The sequence below is a fragment of the Haplochromis burtoni genome, unplaced genomic scaffold, assembly GCF_018398535.1.
Source record: "Haplochromis burtoni strain Fernald_Lab_line unplaced genomic scaffold, NCSU_Asbu1 Contig_190, whole genome shotgun sequence".
In the NCBI taxonomy this organism is placed as follows: Eukaryota; Metazoa; Chordata; class Actinopteri; order Cichliformes; family Cichlidae; genus Haplochromis; species Haplochromis burtoni.
Genome location: NW_024582551.1, coordinates 660,749 through 682,341, shown reverse-complemented (window position 1 = coordinate 682,341; position 21,593 = coordinate 660,749). Strand labels below are relative to the sequence as shown.

Here is a 21,593-nt window from a genome sequence, read left to right as displayed (position 1 = left end):
ATGCTCTGTGGGTGGAGCTTGGCGAGCACCTTTCTTTCCAATAAATGAGGCCTCATTTCTTACGCGTGGTTCCAGCTCTTCTTGGTATCACAGGGTCAGAGTGCTCCAGAAGGGTTCATTTTTCAGCTTTGGGATTCTTGCAGTGACACCGATCCTTGCTCAGTAATAAGAAAATAATGAGATCCTACCGCCGGCTTTCACCCTTAAATATCCGTCTTACCTTCTCATCCGTGTCGTGTTTTGGTGCATATGCTAAACTGGCCCTCCATGATTTCTTCTTCATGTTTCAGATCATCAAACAAAGCTAGCCTGTAAATACTTCCTCCTCAGAGCAGCATTCATGGTTCCCTCAGTTACAGCGAGTCGGACCACCACCACAGCTGCTGCTGGGATGTTCTCTTTATGAAATCCTCTGTTAGTGTCGTGCTGATGTAACTGGACTCAAACTTTCCAGAGTTCAGCTTTGTCTCATCAGTCCACAGAATATTTCCTCAAAGCTTTACACTGCACTCGCTGATGCCTTCAGCAGCTGCCGGTCGAACCACAGCAGGGAAACTGAGCGGGCTGGTAAAAGCTGCCTTTAATAAACCCGAAGGTCTCTTATCAAGAGGTGCCTGTGGAGTCTGTTCCTTGTACCGTGGGCCTTTCTGAGAGCTCTAATGGTCTTATTCTCTCATTGTAAAGCTGTCAGTGAACCATCACACACGAGCAGGTGAGCAGGTGGCCATCGTAGTGCAGGAAGGCCTCAAAAGACCTTATTCTGAGGCCTCTTGGAACAGAAGCATCAGCAGGTTTAAACGTGACGCTAATGACGAGTGAATAATGAAGACGTGTTCAACATACAGTCCCAGCCAACCCCACGGGGCTCGTGGGTAATGAAGTCCCTGCAGTCAGGCTGGATGTGACATCTTTTTGAATATTTACAGCCTTTCCTGTTGAATAATTGATGACACAATCCTGAAAGGGGGGGGGTCACTTCTACTTCCTGCTGAAATGGTGGCTCCAATAGTGGGGTGGGGGGGGCGAAGACTTCCTGCTAAGTAACGATGGATGATAAAGAAACTCACAGTGGACTGACTGTTATCTGAATCGCTTTTATTTTTAGTGAGTTCTTATCTTATTTTCAGTTTATTACTTTTATTGTTTGTTTATTTATAATAAAAATAAATTTGGAATTATAAGAAAGAAACAATTTTTAACCTTTGTTTATGTTTAACTTGCTATAAGATGGCTGACAGGCTCTGTGTCGCCCCCTGGTGTCATCCAAGTAAACGTACTTGTGCTGTGGAGCTGCACTTTCAGAAGGACACGTGATACGTCATCGCATCCTTGCAGCTGTGCATGGTTTCTATAACACAAATAAGAAACTAAATCTTAAAAATAAATCCTGTGCAGTACAAAGTACAATCTTTTGATCCAGAATAAAGTCAAACAGTATCAGAAAGTAGAACAAGTACATTAAGCGTGTACTTAGTAGAGTAAATCTTTAAGTTGCTTGAAGACGTTTCACCTCTCATCTGAGAAGCTTCTTCAGTTCTAGGACTGAAGAACAGGGGCGATACAATCAGAGCTTTGGGGGTGCTGAGCACCCAGACAGCTGCCCAGCCAGGCAAGATCAACTTTACTCGTCACGATGAGACGTCGTCCCCGTCTCTGTCAGTCCCTGCATCCTTAAATGTCTCCAGTTGTCCCGAGTTGTCGCTGACTGTCTCCTTTGTGCATTTAAACCCCTGCTCCTCGTCTGTTGTATTCATCTACGTTATCAGTCATCAGAATTTTACCGTCTCTGTACAAATTTCTTTATTAAATCATAAGATTCTTAAATTCATCAAGTCTCTCTGTGCCTCTCGGTACGATCTCCCTACCACCCATTTGTTTCGCTATTTTCAAATTCGAAATTTTGTTGCCAAGTGTTTCCCAAATTTCCCCTCTTTACCTCCAGAACAGCAGTGGGAAACTACGCTATCATTTATTCCTCATCACAGAGGAACCATTTCGAAACTCTATGATACTATCCCGTCTTTTAGTAACCACTCTAATGTTAAGCTTAAGTGTCCACGGGAAGGAGAACTAGGAATTCAAATCCATGAGGAGTCTTGGGAACAGGCTATAGCGAAGGTACGATCTCCACCTCCTGCGCTCCTCTTGGACTTATTCAATTTAAGGTCTACACAGGGCGCATTTCTCTGAGTCTAGACTTTCTGAATTGTATCCAGAAGTGGAAAATCATGTAATGATGCAAGCCCGATCCTTTTATTTAGCAAAACTGTGATTAATAGTTAAATATTATTGTTGAGGGGCACAGACGGACTCCGCACGCACACACACATTAAAAAAATTAAATATTATTTTTTAAGTTGCCTCAACAAAAGGGCACTTGGCACCATCAGGAAAGGGGCGGGTGCTCAAGCCCTCTAGCCCCCCCCTCCCCCCTCTGCACGTGGCTGTTGGGGATGTTTGATTCCAGCTGGAAGGAAATCTATAATTCATGTTTGGTGTCCTAACAGGAAGTACATCAGCACCTGGTCACATGTTCCCAGCTGATCCTGCTCTTCATGTTCACTCTGAAGAAGATTTTCTGAGACACTGGAAGCTGCAGGAGCACAAATGAACCCAGGAAGTGCATATTTGAGCAAAATCAATACTTCATTCTTTATGTTTTATTGAAACACGTTCAGAGTGAGGAGCTTTTTCTTTGCTTCTGTTTTTAAAGCTGGTTCTTAAACCACAACAGGTCCAACTCACCCCACCATGAACATACTCTTATTATAAGCAGTGCACCTATATACAGCTGCAAACCTCTGTCACACACAGTCTGCACAGAGGACTCTCTCAGGACCAAGGGTCATGGTCGGGGGGAGAAATGACTGCCTTCAGAGTAAAAGATGTGCCTTAATGCTGAAAGTGACACTTTTCAAATGGCACAACTGTTATGTTGAAGGTGCAGATTCTCCATTTAATTTGTCTAAAAAAACCAAAGTGGGCTTCATAGATAATTGGCAAAACTTCTGGAGGAAACCTGGTCTTGTTAGGAGAGACGGCATCCATCCCACTTTGGATGGAGCAGCTCTCATTTCTAGAAATATGGACAAATTTATTAAATCCCCCAAAATATGACTATCCAGAGTTGGGACCAGGAAGCAGAGTTGCAGTCTTACACGCCTCTCTGCAGCTTCTCTCCTCCTGCTACCCCCCCAAAAACCCATCTCCAAAAAGACTGTGTCAGCTCCCAAACAGACCAATTCTGTTTACATTATACATGCTTCCTTTAGGCAGCAGCATCAGAAGGCATAGCAAACATTTGACACCCAGCTCTGTCCGTGAATTCAAAGTCCTGCTCCTCACATACAAGGTCTTAAATAATCAGGCCCCATCTAATCTTAATGACCTTGTAGTACCATATCACCCTATTAGAGCACTTCGCTCTCGCTCTGCAGGCCTACTTGTTGTTCCTAGAGTATTTAAAAGTAGAATGGGAGGCAGAGCCTTCAGTTTTCAGGCCCCTCTTCTGTGGAACCAGCTTCCAGTTTGGATTCAGGAGACAGACACTATCTCTACTTTCAAGATCAGGCTTCAAACTTTCCTGTTTGCTAAAGCATATAGTTAGGGCTGGACCAGGTGATCCTGAATCCTCCCTTAGTTATGCTGCAATAGACGTAGGCTGCCGGGGATTCCCATGATGCACTGAGTTTTTCCTTTCCAGTCACCTTTCTCACTCACTATGTATTAACAGACCTCTCTGCATTGAATCATATCTGTTATTAACCTCTGTCTCTCTTCCACAGCATGTCTTTATCCTGTCTTCCTTCTCTCACCCCAACCAATCACAGCAGATGGCCCCGCCCCTCCCTGAGCCTGGTTCTGCTGGAGGTTTCTTCCTGTTAAAAGGGAGTTTTTCCTTCCCACTGTCGCCAAAGTGCTGCTCATAGGGGGTCACATGATTGTTGGGTTTTTCTCTGTATGTATTATTGTGGGGTCTACCTTACAATACGAAGCATCTTGAGGTGACTTTTGTTGTGATTTGGCGCTATTTAAATAAAACAGAATTGAATTGACCTGTGAGTGTTACGGGGCTCAGAGACCAATACGTGGACGTGGACCCAGATATGGATATGAGTACGGGAAGCAATGGTAAGGTTTCTCACAAGCTTTATTTGGTGACACAAAGAAAACCCAGAGAGGTACTGCTACAACGTGTGTCAGATGTGCGGGGCTCTGTGAACAGAGGGAAAGGTTTATCAGCAGAGGCTCAGGAAGCCCGGGGTGTAGATGAGGAGACAGACTGAGTTATGGCAGGTGGAGTGGTAATGGCATGAAGAGAAGCGTGGATAGCCGGGTGAGCATCCAGCAAGGGTGTAAACAACCTCCAGGCTGATTGATCTGGAGATCCAGGCAGATGGGGAAAGGTGGTGACCAGCGTCCAAGAAGTGAGCGGGCTGCAGGCAGTGGTGAATCCAGAGACCACAAGGACAGTATGGAAAGTTATCCATAGTTACTTAGTACGGCGAGTAAAGATGGCCTGTTACTAACACAAGTTAGCTGACAAACTGGCGAAGAAGAGATGTGGACACTGGTGTTAAATACTAAGTGGACTGATTCTTATACAGCACTTTTCTACTCTCCCAGAGTACTCAAAGCGCTCTGTACAACGTGCACCATTCACCGTCTCTATACTTGGTGCTTTCTGACTACATGCAGACACATTCATACTCTGATGGATGCATCGGAGGTTAGGATACTTAGCATGCAGGGATTGAACCACCAACCTTCTGATCAGTAGGTGACCTGCTCTACCTCAAAGCTGGACCCTATTAGGGTGGTGTCAGAGAGGTGGATGTTTGTCCAAGATAAGGACGATGCTGGATAATACCGCCCACCCACTCAATGACGTGCTGGCCAGTCACAGGAGCACGTTCAGTGAGAGACTGAGATTACCCATAATGCACCACTGTCTGTGGATTTCTGTACAGCTCCATCTAACGCACAGCACATGGTGAAATTCACAGGTCAATCATATATCATTATTATAACAAAGCATTACATTCATAAATGCCGATATGCTAAATCCCCCCTTCATGGCCTGCTCTTAAAAACGAACTCCCGTAAATCTCTTAAGCTAATAAATAAGCTCCGAGCAATCAAACTGCATAGTTTTTTAGAAGAGTTTGATTTCTCTGTGATCCCCCTTGTCTCCTTTATTTCTGTTCCTTGTTTTTCATTCTTTTTTATTGTTATTTAGTTATTTTTGTATTGGTTATTCATCTTTTTATATTATTATTATTATTATGTAGATGTGTGTGTATAAATGTGTACGTATGCGTGTGTGTATATGCATACGTACACATTTATACACACAGACATGTATGCATATATATGTCTGTGTGTGTATGTGTGTTTACTTTCAGTTATTGTCGATTTCATCGTGGTGTACCAACTGTGGCAGTGATGTGTATTCCTCTGATTGGGAGAAAAGAAAAAGGAGGTGTGATTCTGTTCTGAATGATTCAATATGTCGCTTGTCTCTTTGAGATTGTCATTGTTATTGTTCTAAATAAAGTTCGTTTAAAAAAATAAAAATGTCAATCATATATATTTCACCTCTGTAATATTCTGGATGTTTATAATTGAGCGATTTCTTATGTTTGTAACTGTACATTATTTCACTGGTTCAGTCTGTTGCTCTCATTGTCTTGGAGCGACTGTAAACACATCATTTCCTCATAAATGATCTGATTCTGATAACATGGGCGTCTGTGGAGACTGACGCTCTGCTGCCTCTGCTGGACACCAGAGGAACTGCAGGCGGCCACCAGAGGGCGCAGTGACAGCGCCGCTGGGCTGTAGAGGCTGTTTGCCTCTGCCGTGCAGCCCTGGTCTGGTTCCTCCCCCCGCTCCTCCCCGGCTCTCCGCCCTGCAGGCTGTGGTCGGTCCGGGTGCTCCGCCGCTGTGTGGCAGTGGGAGCTGAGTGGGCTCGGGCTGACACTCCGGAGGTCTCGTGCCTGTGACCTGAGCGGACTTGGAGGATTTACAGCTGATCTGCACGCACCGAGGGTCGCGGCTGCGCACGTGAACGCGCTGAATGTAAGTGTGCTGAAGTTCCGTGTTTTTATCTCTGAACGTGTTTTTACAGCGTTAAAGTTTTGGAGACACACTTTTCCAAAGTTCAGGAAGCCCGAGGACGGACAGCTGCGGTCCGCGGGCGCAGACGCTTTCAGGCACGGCGTGTATGGAAGCTCGTTAGTGCCAACGTGCCCACAGGTGATCCCGTGTGCACACGGTCACAGCTGCAGGATGAGCAACTGGCGTGGCAGAGTGGCACCTTTGAGCCTGTCTCTGTGCTGAAAGCTGCACTGGGAGACGAGCACGAACCCATCACCCACATCCCCCCACCATCACCCACATCCACCCCCATCCACAGTGTGTCTGACGCCCTGAGCTGCTCCACGTTCAGGTTGTTTTAGGGGCGGCTGTGGCTCAGGAGGTTCACCATCCACTGATCAGAAGGTTGGTGGTTCGAAACCTGGCTGCCCCAGTCTGTGTTAGTGTGTGTGTGAATGAGGCGTGACGAGGAGCGTGTTTTCCTTCAGTGGACGGTCTCAGCCCCTAAATCACGGCTGAAACGTGCGTCCGCTGCTGTGGCCCCGAAGCCTCCTCTGCACATCAGTGCTGGTTCAAAACTCATTTTTATTCACTGGCCTTTGACTCAGTGGGTAACTGACACTGTTATTGTTATTTATTTATTGTATTTTTTTATTATTTCTGCTGGTCAGCCATGTGTTGTTTTTAAGGTGCTGTATAAATAAATGATGGTATGAAGCTTCAATGGCGGTCTCACTTTAGCACAGGCAGGTCTGGCGCTCATGAGGCCGACCGATGGCGCGTATTTGTCTGACATCACGGCGGCTTCATCTTGTTTGTTTAGAGGGTGGACGGTCTTCCAGGAACGCTTCAGGGAGTTTGTCTCCCCCGCCTCGGCGAGGCCTTTAAGGACTGACGGAGCAGATTGTTGGAGTGAGGTGAGGCGTGGCGGCAGCTCGCGCTGTGCTCAGCATGTGATTAGGCTTTGCTTACAGCGAGTTTCACACCTCAGGCCTGTCTAATGCCTCTGTTGTGTCTCTGCAGCTCGCGGCGCTCGGTTACCCAGCTGCGGTGGACGTGGACCACCTGTGGGTGGAGGATGGCCCGCTGGAAGGAAGGCGCCACCCTCCTGCTGGCTCTGCCGGTTCTGCTCAGCCTGCCAGTGGAGGCCCGAACTCACGGCCCGGGTCAAACCCAGCATGACCACGAACGCCTCCAGAACATCACACTGGCTGTCATTTTACCAGAGAACAACACCAGATACCCGTGGGCGTGGCCTCGCATCGGCCCTGCTGTGGACCGGGCCGTCAGAAACATCAACGCCGACCCCACCCTCCTCCCCAACCATCACCTTGTGTACTTCTTCAAGAACAGCCAGGACAAGGATGGGATGTGCTCCGAGTCCGTCGCCCCGCTCATGGCGGTGGACCTGAAACTCGCCTACAACCCGTGGGCGTTCATCGGGCCCGGCTGCTCCTACAGCTCCTCCCCCGTCGGCCTCTTCACCACCCACTGGAGCGTCCCCATGGTGACGGCAGGCGCCCCGGCCGTGGCGTTTTCCAGCGGAACGTACCTGTCCATCACCAACACGGGGCCAACGCACAAGAAGCTTGGGCGGTTCGCGGTGCGGATCTGCGAGCATTTTGGGTGGCGGGAACAGGTGATGGTTGTCTTCAGCGACAACAAGAAGGACGACCGGCCGTGCTACTTCGCCATCGAGGGTCTGTACATGGAGCTGAGCAACATCAACATCAGCGTCGAGGAAAGCGTGTTCATGGAGGAGTCCGTGACCTACTCCCAGATCCTCTCCAAAATCCAGGATAACGGGCGAGGTGAGTCCGCGACCGGCCGCCAAATAAACGTGCTTCCAAACTGGTCTCTGTAGGTGACGCCCCCTTCATGACACCTGTAGGTTAAGGTCATCTGAATCAGATCAGAGTTTTAACTAAAATTGAATGTGAACAAACACGCTCGAGCAAATCAGAGAGCTGCTCACCTGGACGTGGCATTTTCGGCATGTGGCGAGCTTCGGTGGCGTGCTTTCTCTTTGATCCTCGCAACTGACATTATGCGACGTCCACACCACGCTGCTTTCCTCGCAGCAAAAGAAATCAGCTTTGTCAACATCTTGTGTTAGTCCAGAAAAACCAGCAGGCACCAGGTAGATCGCACCGGTCTGTCCAATCGGAAACCTTTATCTGTGCACAGCATCACCCTGCTGCTACACAAACACGCACACGTTGGTAGGGATGGGTATCGAAGACCTGAATCCCACTGTTTCAGTTCCTTGGAAGTTTGCCATTTTTGCAAACGATTCCCTTATCGATTCCAGTCGCCCCGAATGACGTCACCACGTTGCGGAGCGTCATTTACCTGGCAGGAAACACGGCGGCTCAAACGCTCAAAAGTTTGGTTATACTTTACGAGAACGGATGACAACAGGGCAACTTGCAATACTTGCAAAGTAGATATTTCATTTAAGGGAGGAAACACTACGAATATGCAAAAGCATTTGCTCACAAAACACGCGATGACCTTAAATGAATGTCGTGTTTTTAATCGTCGGTCGTGAATCTCAACCCAGCAGCAGCGGTAACGTTTGCACGTCCTCTCCCGTTAATGCGGCAGGTAAATAATCAACTAACAGTGCATATTATGTTAGCGCGATCTGCCTTATTACAAACCTGCCATTACTGTGCATTTAGTGACCATGATGAGACAGAGTCTGGCTCAGATGCTGGCAGTTCTCGCTGCAGTCTGCCGGTAGCGTCTCCTTTCAGGCCAGGATAGACGAATGTCACCGAGCAGTGACTCAGTTTGTGGTCAAAGGCTTGCACCCGTTTGCCACAGCAGGTGATTTTCAGTAAGTGAATGTGTTTAATTGTAGGCAGGGACATTACTGGATATTCTTGTGTAATTGCTACAGAATAATTTATGTTATACTTTGTTATTGCTACAGAAGAATATTTATTTTATTATTTTACATTTACATTTTTTTTCCTGGGGACCCTGTGACACCCCATTGAAGAGCCGTAGGCTGGATCTCTTAAGATCTCACTGTTGGGTTTGTAAGGCCATGTTACTCCTAAATTTCTATCTTGTTCAAAGAGAAGATATAAAACAAAGTTCTAAGCTAATCGACCTTAGTGTTCTCCTTTTTAAAAAGAATCGATAAGAGAATCGATAAAGAATCGAATCGTGAAAATCTTATCAATACCCATCCCTACACGTCAGGTATTCATAACTTGTAGGGACGTCTAACTGACCGTTTACCCCAAACCACCTTAACGCTGTAACTAACATGCTCCAAACTCGCGGGGTCAGGTCCTCACAAAGATATGAATACTCAGAGGAACACACACACACACACACACACACACACACACACACAGAAACGATGTGTGTGTGTGCGATCCTCTACCTCCTCCCCCTCCTCTGCAGCAGAGGCAGAAACTCGAGCTGAATCGACCGCGATGCTGTGGCTGGTTTGTCAGAGGAGCTGCAGACACACACCTGTTGTTAAGTCATTTCCTGTCAGAGATGATCAGACCTGCGTTCAGGTTTAATGCCGGAGCCCTCAGAGTCTAAACAGAAGGATTCTGACTCGGTACTGCAGTAAAGCATCGTCCTGCAGTGTAGATAAACTGACAGCAGCTGGCAGTACGGATGCTGGTGCTGAAAGTTGTGTTTCAGTAAGCTGCGTATGTGGATGATTTTACGGTTTTGACCAGATTCTCTTTAGCCTCTGAAGTCCTGCATGAAGCACAGGGCTTTTATTTTGAAAAACCGCTACAGCTTGCCACCGTAGACCCACATCTGGCTGTTTTTTCCTCGTGACACTCTAACCTGGGTTTCGTGTCCCAGCCGCCGTGCAGATACACCTGCAGACGAACTCCTGCACTCGGAGCTTCGGCCCGTTCTCCAGCTGAGATCCGTGAGCGGAGATCACGGCCTCGGCCGGGCTGAGGTGCAGACGTGCAGACGAGCTGCCTCCAGGCCCTGACTTTTCAGGGTTTTAGTCATCCACAAAGCGCTCTAACCTTCCTGCGTCGCTCGCTGTCTTTGATCGTCTTTTCATCATTTCTGCTGTCAAACTATAACAGCATAGTTTCTCCAGTACAAAGCGAGGACTTTGAGCGTCCGTGAAGCCGTTTGCACACAGAGCAGGAGCAGGAGGAGAGGCTGGGACTCGCGTGTGATGGATAATTCAGAGAGGCTGGGAGTTTGTGGGAGTGAAAGTCTGTCGGGTGAGCTGAGGGGGAGCACAGGACCTGAGACGTGGTGCCTTCGGCTCGGCCACAGTTTAGCGATGGAGTCATAAATCGAGCGTCCTCTATCTGCGGAGGTGTATCAGTGTGTAAACCCGCCGAGAGCTCGAACAAACAGCCTCAGACAGCTTCCCTCTCCGGTTCCCACAGAGCCAGCAAACCTCCCGACAGCACATTCATTAACAGAGGTCACAACCTGCCGCCTTATAAGGCCGCCACGGACGCCTATCAGATCTGTAGGTATTTCCTGCCAAACACACTGAGGCTAATTTTACCTTGTGTCTGCCTTTTGTCTCCTTAATCAAACACTATGAGACAAGCTGCTCTGAGTACAGCTCAGCCTCTTTATTAGGCACGGCATCAGACAGCAGCGAATCAGCCTCAGAGGAGTGTGAGCTGCAGGTGAGCTACAGTTTGACTCCAGGAGCTCTGCGGTGGGGAAATCCGTCTTCTGCAGGCTACAGGGTGTCTGGAAGCTTCTGGATAATCTGTGCGGTAAAACGCCACGCACGTCTCTGTCAGCACAGCCAACAGGACAATTACACTGAAAGGCTTCACTGAGATAAAAACCCATAAATGGCTTCCTGTGGTTCCTGGTCAGCAGCAGGCAGAATAATCATCCAGTTAGCTCCAGTCTGGACTCCAGTTGACAAGTTGGAGACATGGGTTCAAAGTTTCCTGTGAGCAGAGGCGTCGGTCCTTTGGTGCAGATGAGCCCTGAGAGTTTGCAGAGAAGCTCCTGGGACTGAAGAGCCCTCCAGCTGATTAACCTCTTGCTTCAGTTCATCAGCCCTGCCCTCATTAATAATAATAATAATGTGTATGTGTTAGTCCCTATAGGAAAAATTCCTCTGCATTTAACCCATTCAGCCAGTGAAGCAGTGGGCAGCCACCAGTGCAGCGCATGAGGAGCAGTGTGTGGGGACGGTACCTCGCTCAGGGGTTCCTCAGGGTAGCCGTTCAGTTGATTTGAAACCTCGACCTCCCGATCACGGGGCGACCACTCTACCCTCTATCCCAGTCCACCAAGGGGGCGAGCTCCTAGCTCCTCGCAGCTAACGGGCTAATAGGAGCCGAGAGTGGAACTAGTTTGTAAGTCTCACTGGAGACCAAAGTGAACCCTAACGAGTGCTCTCAGCGTGAGCTCTTTACAGCACTCGCTGATTCCACCGCGTCACTGTTTGCTGACGCATTAGTGCTAATGGCTGCCGGCTGATAACGAGGCCAGCCAGATATGAGAGGTTTTAGGACAAAGTTTGTATTTTCCATTGTTTAAGCACCGCTTCCAACCAAAGGAGGTGTTGTATCAACAGAAGAGGCTAACTTGGTTTTCATTTTGCAGAAAAAAAGAGACTGCTAAAAATAAAAACACGAGACGTTTTTGGACAAAGTTTGTTCTCCATTCTTTACGCACCGTTTAAGCCAGTGGTTCCCAAACTTTTTCGCTAGGCCCCCCTTTGTTTTACAAGAAGAATGCTGCCCCCCCCCGGCGCGCACGCACAAACACATCCTCCAACCACACACGCCCATATTTTGCTCCATTGCAGTTTACTTCACACCTCAAACATTTAGTAAACAATTAAGCAAATACAAGTAATCTGCAATAAATTACAGGTAGTAACAAAATAAACTACTAACTCTTTTACGCTGCGTCCGCACCTACACGGGTATTTTTGAACACACAGCTGTTTCATCCACGTAAACGATGTTTCGAATCACTGAAAACGGAGATTTTTAAAACTCCTTTTTTGCGTTTATGTGTGGACGAGGAATACAGAGTTTGTCACGCAACGTCAAAGCTATGTGCCTTTTTCACGTCACGCTGTGGCCACGTTATTGTTTACATGAGATGAACTGCAGAATGGCAGAGAGAGACACAATACTGTTAATCTGACTGTCTGCAGGTTTTACAGCAGTTACTGTCCCTCCATTTACAAAGGCAGAGGCTCACGGTGTCATTATTTTACTGTAGTTGTTTTTTCCTGTGTAATAATATTCAACATTGCTATCAAATCAAAAATGCCTCTCTGTGAAAATGGGTTCAAAAACATAAACAGCTGTGGGATCCTGTTTGTCTGTGATTTGAACCGGGGGAACAAATCGTGGCAGGATCAGCCTGATGTTATTTGTATCCCGCTGTAACTTTACTGTATAAAGAGCAAACATCTCCAACATGTCAGGAGCAGTTAGTCATTACAACAAGTGTTTGTGAACTAAAAATCAAGAACGTGGGATCCTGTTTGGGCCCCACACTTTGGGAAGCTCTGGTTTATGCACCGCACTGTTTCAAAAGTACCAGTTTGGCACCGGCATCGGATAAAACCTAAATGATACCCATCCCTACAGATCCATCATCCATCCTGTTCAGGATACCGTATTGTTGTTTCATTGTGTGACTTTTTTGTTGCTGGTTTTTAATTGCTTCCTGGTCCCAACTCTGGATGGTCACGTTTTGGGGGGTTTAGCCTGGGGACGGGACCAGAGTAGACTACAGTTCAACATAATTTTAGCAAAGTTGATTTAATATTAATTTTTCTGTACAGTCAATTTATAACGTACATAGTGTGTTTGTATGTGCATGCGGTTGTTTTTGGTCAAAGTTGCTCTGAGAGAAACGTCCTACGGTGTGAAAGCTCGTCGTTACGTTGGTGATGTGTGCAGGAAGCAGACTGAAGTGGTTCTGGCGGTTCTGGACTCCTGAAGCCAAACTGCAGCTCAAACATCCTCTGACATCATGCTCTCCGTGTGCCGTCGCCATGGTGATGAAGCAAGCAGCTCATCCTGAACAAACGTACCCACGAGGCCGTGCTTCAGCCCACTCTGCTGCTTCCTGTCCATCTGGCAGCGGTTAAAGATTAATATGGTGGAATGTCAGTAGTGAGGGGCTGGGAGGGGGCGGGGGGCGACCCGCAAATTTATTGCTTCGCTTTGGATGATGTCACGGCGCCGAGCTGGAAACTGATTGCAGACGTGGAGCTGAGTGCACTGGAAAATCAGCTGATCGGCGATGAGATCTGTGAGGGAGGCTCAGTCTGAGCTGTCACGATGATGATGTCACATTTGTGTTGTTTCGGTGCCGAACCACCTGCCGGCAGCCTGCCAACGGGGGTTCAGACACCAACCACCAATCTGCTGTCGTTACTGTTGTGAAGGGGCATGTTCAGACCGGTGGGTGCAGCTGCAACTCAGGTGGCTCATGTACCAATCAGAAAGCTGGTGTTCAACCCTGCACAGGTGTTCTTGAGTACGATGGGTGGTTACAGCTGGTAGGTCTGACCTCGTGTGACTTTAGACATCCGTCGTCGAGCTGTGACCTCTGTCTGTGCTCCTGATCACCTGACAGGTCATGTGATCTGCGGTCTGCTCGACTTTGGGCCGTGTGTGAACCCCAGTGGCGTTTTTCTTTAAACAGGAACTTCTCCACTCTGTGTGAAGGAACAAGAAGTGATGAGAGTGGATGAGCTGATGGAGGATCACCCTGTTTACACGAGAAAGTTTCAGGAACGCATTAACGGCAACAAACACAGCATGTCTTCATCCTGTCTTCCTTCTCTCACCCCAACCAATCACAGCAGATGGCCCCGCCCCTCCCTGAGCCTGGTTCTGTTGGAGGTTTCTTCCTGTTAAAAGGGAGTTTTTCCTTCCCACTGTCGCCAAAGTGCTGCTCATAGGGGGTCATATGATTGTTGGGTTTTCTCTGTATGTATTATTGTAGGGTCGACCTTACCATATAAAGCACCTTGAGGTGACTGTTGTTGTGATTTGGTGCTGTATAAATAAAATTGAATTGAAAACCTTCAGCCGAACATAACTCAGAGGAATGCTCTGGAGCTTTTCCTGAGCGTCTCAGCTTCAGCCTGGTTTAAACGCCAGTGACACGGCGACCTTATTGGATCTGATTTTATGAAGGTTCACGTTCGGATGGAGCTGATACTGCAGGGCCCAGAATGGAATGTGCACGGGAATTCTGGGACAGCTGGAAGAGTTGCAGGGATCCTCTGACTGTGACCATCACTTGCTTGGTCGCCCCGAAGCATCCAGGTTTGCTCGTCAGTACAGAAATAAAAAGCTCAAAAAGGATTCGGGTCGATTTGGTATGTGTGACACTGACAGCAGGGCCTGCAGAGTAAAAGAGCTGCAGGACCCACACCGGGCACATGTTAGGCCTGAGACCGAATGTGGACGTGGAGGTCGTGCAGAGGTGAACGCTTGTGTCTGTCTGCATCTGCAGCCTGGATTTCTGCTTCGCATGTCCTGAAAGAGGAAGCAGCAGAAACCTGACACAGGAGGAGCGCAGCCCTCTGACCTCAAAGGAAACCAGTGCCAGTACGAGAAGCTGGATGAGGCTCTGACTCCATCATTTCCTCAGTGAAGCTTCCTTTTCCTGCGTGTGAGGTCACGCTCAGATGCAGACGGCGAGCTGGTGAAGCGGCGGCAGCTTGGCCTGCGCTCTGCTGCTGAGTTAAACGGAGACGTCAGCTCTGACTGCCTGCGGTGCTCTGAGCTGACCGCAGCACAGTGAAGCCATCAGGAAAGATTTAAAATGGCAGCGTCATCTCTGAGCGGAGGGTCAGGATACCGCACGCATCAGCAGGATGGCGAGCTTAGAGCGCTCGTTAACCTGATGTTTTCCTTCAGTTAGGAAAAACCCGAGGCTGTGGTTATTTAATGCAGCCACTGTGCCGGCGGGCAGATACAAACACCTTACATCACGTCCTCCTGACCCAGACAGGAAACAACGGAGCGCCGTTTCTGTGGAAACCCACGAAGACTCGCCCCGACAGCCGGCAGGAGCAGCTGGAGTCACAAACATTTCTCTGAGTGCACTCATTTTTCCCGTCTCTGTCAAAACACACAGCTGCCCTTCAGACAGCATTGTTAAGCTCCTCCTCCTTGTTAGAGGGGGTGGAGCGTGAAACCTGCTGAGTTTTCTTCTCTGAAGCAGAGACGGTTGAACTCCTGCAGATGTGAATTGTTTCCTGGTCAATTTAGGTTCATCACGTGGTGCTTTATGTTTGATGTGGACGCTGATTGGCTCGGTCACCTGAGTAGTCTCTGCCAATCAGAAGGAGAGTTCAGACTCTAACATGAAGATTTTATGCAACCAGTTCGAACACAGCTTCTTATTTCATGTTTTTTCTTTATTTTTATGACATTTTCACATCGTAGATACAAACTGAAGACATCTAATATACGAAGCAAGATATGTGGAATATGTAGCAAAGAAAAAATATAAACAACTAAATCTGTTTTATATTTTAGATTCCTGTAAGTAGCCTCCTGACATGGTTTCACCTCACAGGTGAGCCTGTCCGGGTTCATTTGTGGAGTTTCTTGCCTTCTTAATGCCGTTGGGACCATCAGTTGTGTTGGGCAGAAGCAGGTTGGTGCACAGCTGACAGTCCTATTTGACAACTGTTAGAATTCATATTATGGCAACAACCAATCAGCTAAGAGAAACAACAGTCCATCATTACGTTAAGAACTGAAGGTCAGTCAGTCCGTAAAATTGCTAAAACTTTGAATGTGTCCCCAAAATCCATCAAGCGCTACGATGAAACTGTCTCACATGAGGACGCCCAGGACAGGAAGACCCAGAGTCCCCTCTGCTGCTGAGGGTAAACTCATCCAAGCCACCAGCCTCAGAAATGACAAGTTAACAAGTTGAGAATGGTTCACACAGAAAAGGTGAACAATGGTCTCTACATGCATGGTTCATGCATTTGAGCAAGTGTGCTGCTGTGAGCCTTGGACAGATATTTTCACTACGCTCTCGCCTGTTCCTGTAGTCTGCTGCTTTCTTCAGACGCAGTTTTACAAACCTCAGATGTTCTTTCATGACCTTTAGCCTTCTGTAGAGTCTGAGATGGAGCTTCATGGATCGCTCTCACTGTAGATTGTTTGGAGGTAGTCTCATAATCTTTCCTGTGAAAGCACCAGGTGCTTCCCTCACATCACTGCTCAGCATCGTGCTAACACGTCTCAGTGCCTCAGAAACATGCTCATTTTTAAAGGTGCTCACACCTGCTGATGGTGCATTCATCAGCATCAGCAGCACCTGGCTGCTGCTGACTATGGAAGCAGTAAGGAAGCACTTATTGGCTGTGTCCCAATTCAGGGTCTGCAGCCTTAATGGTCCACAAGGGCTGCGTACTCAAAGACCGCTAAGGCCGGAAGTGCGAGGCTTGTGAAATGGGCGGTCTAGCCTCGGTCGCGCTGCCCAGGTTGCCTAGCAACCATGACGCTAACAGCTGGACCTTAAATCTTCACTCAAAGACAGGTTCCTTTGACACTGTATGTATAACTATGTTATATATAAGAGACAAATATTGTTCTTTTAACATGTTGGCATTACTAAATTTGTCTCAGTGCTGACTTTAATTATCCATAAATCATCACATTCTCTGTCAGATTAAGGTCGACTATTGAACGGCGCATATTTAAAGGCTTTAAAACCAAGTTAGTACAAACGTCACTAACGTCACATGACTTTGCCGACATGTGGCCAACAGTCATGTTTTAATGTTCTTCATTATTAAACAGTCGCACAGAAATAAGTGACATCATATTCAGTACTTACTGAAAGTTTACTCTTCGGCCGCCCCTCATAAATATAGAGAGATCCTCCACTTCAAACTGTATCACCCTTCAAGGACCTGCACTTCAAAAAAGCCTCCCTTCGACAGCCAAACCCATCTGTTCTCTGATTGGATAGTTACATTTGTGATTGACATGACATTGACCAATCAGCTAAAAGGAAGAAAAATAGGGTCAAAATTCGTACTTGTAACTTGAAGCTTGAGTGCAGAGTTTCACACGGATTATTTGGCTAAGTCCACACAATTCTTTTTACACATACAAATCTTGATTTACAAGTACAAAATATTTATGACCACAATTTGAACCCATATGTGTGTGTGTGGAAGACCAGTGCTGGGTGTTTTCTAGAGAAACACCAGCTCAGGAAGTGTGAGGGTGATGGAGGAAGGTGATAGCTGTAGATGGAGGTGATGTAGGAGTACCAAAAGTGCAGCTACTAGGAGGCTGACTGTCCAATCAGACTGCATTTTCCCTGCAGAGGTGAAACCTCATTGACTCACACTGAGGCAGGAAGGAAAGAAAACAATCAGATGTGTTTGTCTGTCAGCGTGAACATTAGAGCAGGTGTGGAGCAGGTGAGCTCAGCCATGAAGGCAGAGGGGGGCGACCCACAGGTCTGTGCTGCGCCGTGGGCTGACTCTGATCTTCATCTGTGACTCTTCCTCTCTCTCCTCCTCAGTGGTCTTCGTCTGCTGTTCTCCTGACGTCTTCAGGAAGTTGATGGTTGAGTTCAGGCGGGAAAATCTCACTCACGAGCAGTACGTCTTTTTCTATCTCGACGTGTTCGCCGACAGCCTGAAATCTGAACACCGCCAGCCGTGGCGCCGCGGGGACCGTGAGGACGCTATTGCCAAGGAAGCCTTCCAGGTATGGCATCATTATCCAGGAGGAGGTCGGTCAAAGAAACCAGACTCTCCTGACTGCAGCTGACTCCACATGAACCTCACTGCCTCATACATCATACGTGATACATGACACGCTCTACTTTCAAGATTAGGCTTCAAACTTTCCTTTTTGCTAAAGCATATAGTTAGGGCTGGACCAGGTGACCCTGAATCCTCCCTTAGTTAAGCTGCAATAGACGTAGGCTGCTGGGGATTCCCATGATGCATTGGGTGTTTCTTCTTCACTCACTAGTTAATAGACTTAATAGACCTCTCTGCATTGAGTCATACTTGTTATTAATCTCTTTTTATTTCATGTTTTTTCTTTATTTTTACTACATTTTTACATCGTAGATACAAACTGAAGACATTAAATATACGAAGCAAGATATGTGGAATATGTAGCAAAGAAAAAAAGATAAATAACTAAATATTAGGGGTGCAACAATACTCGTATGGATATTGAACCGTTCGATACAGTGCTTTCGGTTCGGTACGCATATGTATGGAACAATACAACATTTTAAATTTATTTTATCAACTTTCCTTCTGACGATGCTGTCTGTGTTGAGCGCTCAGTGGATCTGCGCTCGACAGTGCAGCCTAGGCGGAGTAGTCGAAGCAGATTCACTGAGCGCAGGGCAAGCTAGCGAGACAGAAGCTAAGCTCGTTGCAACAGGCAAACTGAACCTCCCCCACCCTCATTCAGATCTGAGGTTTGGAATTATTTTGGTTTTCATGTGACGTATGACCCTGAAGGTAAGCGTGTCATGGACTAAAGTAAAACAGTATGTTGGATGTGCCACGCAATGCTCAATTACATGGGTGGGAACTAGTGTGTTAGCGCAGTTAGCTCGTTAACGTGTTGGCCGTCCAGCCCCACGCACGGGGCGATCCGCGGTAGCTCGTTAACGGAGATTTGCCGTGTTGTGGCGTTAAGGTCATTTCAGATTAACGCTGACAGCACTAGTGGGAACACAACGAATATGACTGCACATTTACGCCGACATCATCCTAGTGCAAAGACAAGTGGAAGCAGACAAAAACAACAAGCATGCTACAAACTTTACCCGAGTCATTTAGACAGCCGTTAGCACAGGATTCTCCTTATGGGGACCTGATATGTTTAATATGCTGCTGAGAATATAGCCCAGAAGAAGCGGATAGTATAGCTTTTATTTTGGAAAGAGCCATTTCTCTGTAATAAACTCTCTTTTCCAAAGATGAGTGATTCCTCGATCAGATAGATTATTTTTTTATTACTTTGTTGTTTCAGCAACATTCAATTTAAAAACTGTACTTTTGAGTTAAAATATATATTTATAATTTTAATAAATGACAAATTAAAAAGCATGAACATTTTTTTGTATCGAAAAAATATCGAACCGTGATTTTGTTTATCGTTGCACCCACTATATTTTATACACCGTTCCAAGTTATTATGCAAATTGTGTTTAAGTGTCATAAAGATTAAATAAGTTGTTTTTCAATTAAATGGGATTGTGTCTCAGAGCTCTTTGGATGACTGAAATCAATCTCGGACACCTGTGATCATCAGTTTGCCAGCTGAGCCCAATTAAAGGAACACTACTAAAGAAGGATGTTCCACATTATTAAGCAGACCACCATTTTCAAGCAACGTAGGAAGGAAAAATGATCTCTGCTGCTGAAAAGCATAAAATAGTTGAATGCCTTGGACACGTAATGAAAACCTTGGCTGAGTCAGAGCACACATGGGTTCCTGCAGGTAAAGGGACAATGATGCCATTACAAAGCAGCAAACACATATTTGAATCTGCTGGTGCCTCTGGAGGCCTGCGAACATGAAGCTGTAGGATCCTCCAGAGACTTGCAGTTGTGCATAAACCTTCTGCCTTTTAGTGTTCCTTGTCTATTGCCTGTGCGGTATTGTAACAGAAGCATACAGTGGGTTGATCACAGCTTAGACAGCTACAGTGGGGCAAAAAAGTATTTAGTCAGCCACCGATTGTGCAAGTTCCCCCACCTACAATGATGACAGAGGTCAGTAATTTGCACCAGAGGTACACTTCAACTGTGAGAGACAGAATGTGAAAAACAAATCCATGAATCCACATGGTAGGATTTGTACCGGGAGGGAGGGGCGGGGCCATCTGCTGTGATTGGTTGGGGTGAGAGAAGGAAGACAGGATAAAGACATGCTGTGGAAGAGAGACAGAGGTTAATAACAGATATGATTCAATGCAGAGAGGTCTGTTAACACATAGTGAGTGAGAAAGGTGACTGGAAAGGAAAAACTCAATGCATCATGGGAATCCCCGGCAGCCTACGTCTATTGCAGCATAACTAAGGGAGGATTCAGGGTCACCTGGTCCAGCCCTAACTATATGCTTTAGCAAAAAGGAAAGTTTGAAGCCTAATCTTGAAAGTAGAGATAGTGTCTGTCTCCTGAATCCAAACTGGAAGCTGGTTCCACAGAAGAGGGGCCTGAAAACTGAAGGCTCTGCCTCCCATTCTACTTTTAAATACTCTAGGAACAACAAGTAGGCCTGCAGAGCGAGAGCGAAGTGCTCTAATAGGGTGATATGGTACTACAAGGTCATTAAGATAAGATGGGGCCTGATTATTTAAGACCTTGTATGTGAGGAGCAGGATTTTGAATTCAATTCTGGATTTAACAGGAAGCCAAAACAGGAGAAATATGCTCTCTCTTTCTAGTCCCTGTCAGGACTCTTGCTGCAGCATTTTGGATCAGCTGAAGGCTTTTCAGTGAGTTTTTGGACATCCTGATAATAATGAATTACAGTCGTCCAGCCTGGAAGTAATAAATGCATGAACTAGTTTTTCAGCGTCACTCTGAGACAGGATATTTCTAACTTTAGAGATGTTGCACAAATGGAAGAAAGCAGTCTTACATATTTGTTTAATATGTGCGTTGAAGGACATGTCCTGGTCAAAAATGACTCCAAGGTTCCTCACAGCGTTACTGGAGGCCAAGGTAATGCCATCCAGAGTAAGAATCTGGTTAGATACCATATTTCTAAGCTTTTCAGGGCCGAGTACAATAACCTCAGTTTGATCTGAATTAAGAAGCAGAAAGTTAGCGGCCATCCAGGTCTTTATGTCTTTAAGACATTCCTGCAGTTTAACTCATTGGTGTGTGTTATCTGGCTTCATGGACAGATAGAGCTGGGTGTCATCAGCATAGCAGTGTAAATGTATGCTATGTCTTCTAATGATGCTGCCTAAGGGAAGCATGTATAATGTAAACAGAATTGGTCCTAGCACTGAACCCTGTGGAACTCCATAATTAACCTCAGTGTGTGAAGAGGACTCTCCATTTACATGCACAAACTGGAGTCTATTAGATAGATATGATACAAACCACTGCAGTGCAGTACCTGTAATACCTACAGCATGTTCTAATCGCTCTAATAGGATATTATGGTCGACAGTATCGAACGCTGCACTGAGGTCTAGCAGGACAAGCACAGAGATGAGTCCACTGTCAGAGGCCATAAGAAGATCATTTGTAACCTTCACTAAAGCTGTTTCTGTGCTGTGCTGAGCTCTGAAACCTGACTGAAACTCTTCAAATAAACCTCTGCAGATGATCTGTTAGCTGTTTGACAACTACTCTTTCAAGGATGTTTGATATGAAAGGAAGGTTGGAGATTGGCCTATAATTAGCTAAGACTGCTGGGTCTAGAGATGGCTTTTTGAGTAAAGGTTTAACTACAGCCAGCTTGAAGGCCTGTGGTACATAGCCGATCATTAGAGATAG

The 21,593-nt window shown here is 46.6% G+C and overlaps 1 protein-coding gene across 2 annotated transcripts in view; it reads left to right on the top strand.

The window, feature by feature from the left end:
• Positions 1-5,850: 5,850 nt before the first annotated feature.
• LOC102310883 (atrial natriuretic peptide receptor 1) overlaps positions 5,851-21,593 on the top strand; it is a 79,867-nt gene continuing 64,124 nt past the window's right edge. The window contains exons 1-4 of one of the 2 annotated variants that reach the window (XM_042225942.1): positions 5,851-6,081; positions 6,925-7,016; positions 7,123-7,910; positions 17,626-17,813. In XM_042225942.1, coding sequence (XP_042081876.1) covers positions 7,178-7,910; positions 17,626-17,813 — 921 coding nt within the window. In that variant the 5' untranslated portion in view covers positions 5,851-6,081; positions 6,925-7,016; positions 7,123-7,177. Of the gene's footprint in view, positions 6,082-6,922; positions 7,911-17,625; positions 17,814-21,593 lie in introns of both variants that reach the window. The other variant, XM_042225941.1, reaches the window with a different exon arrangement.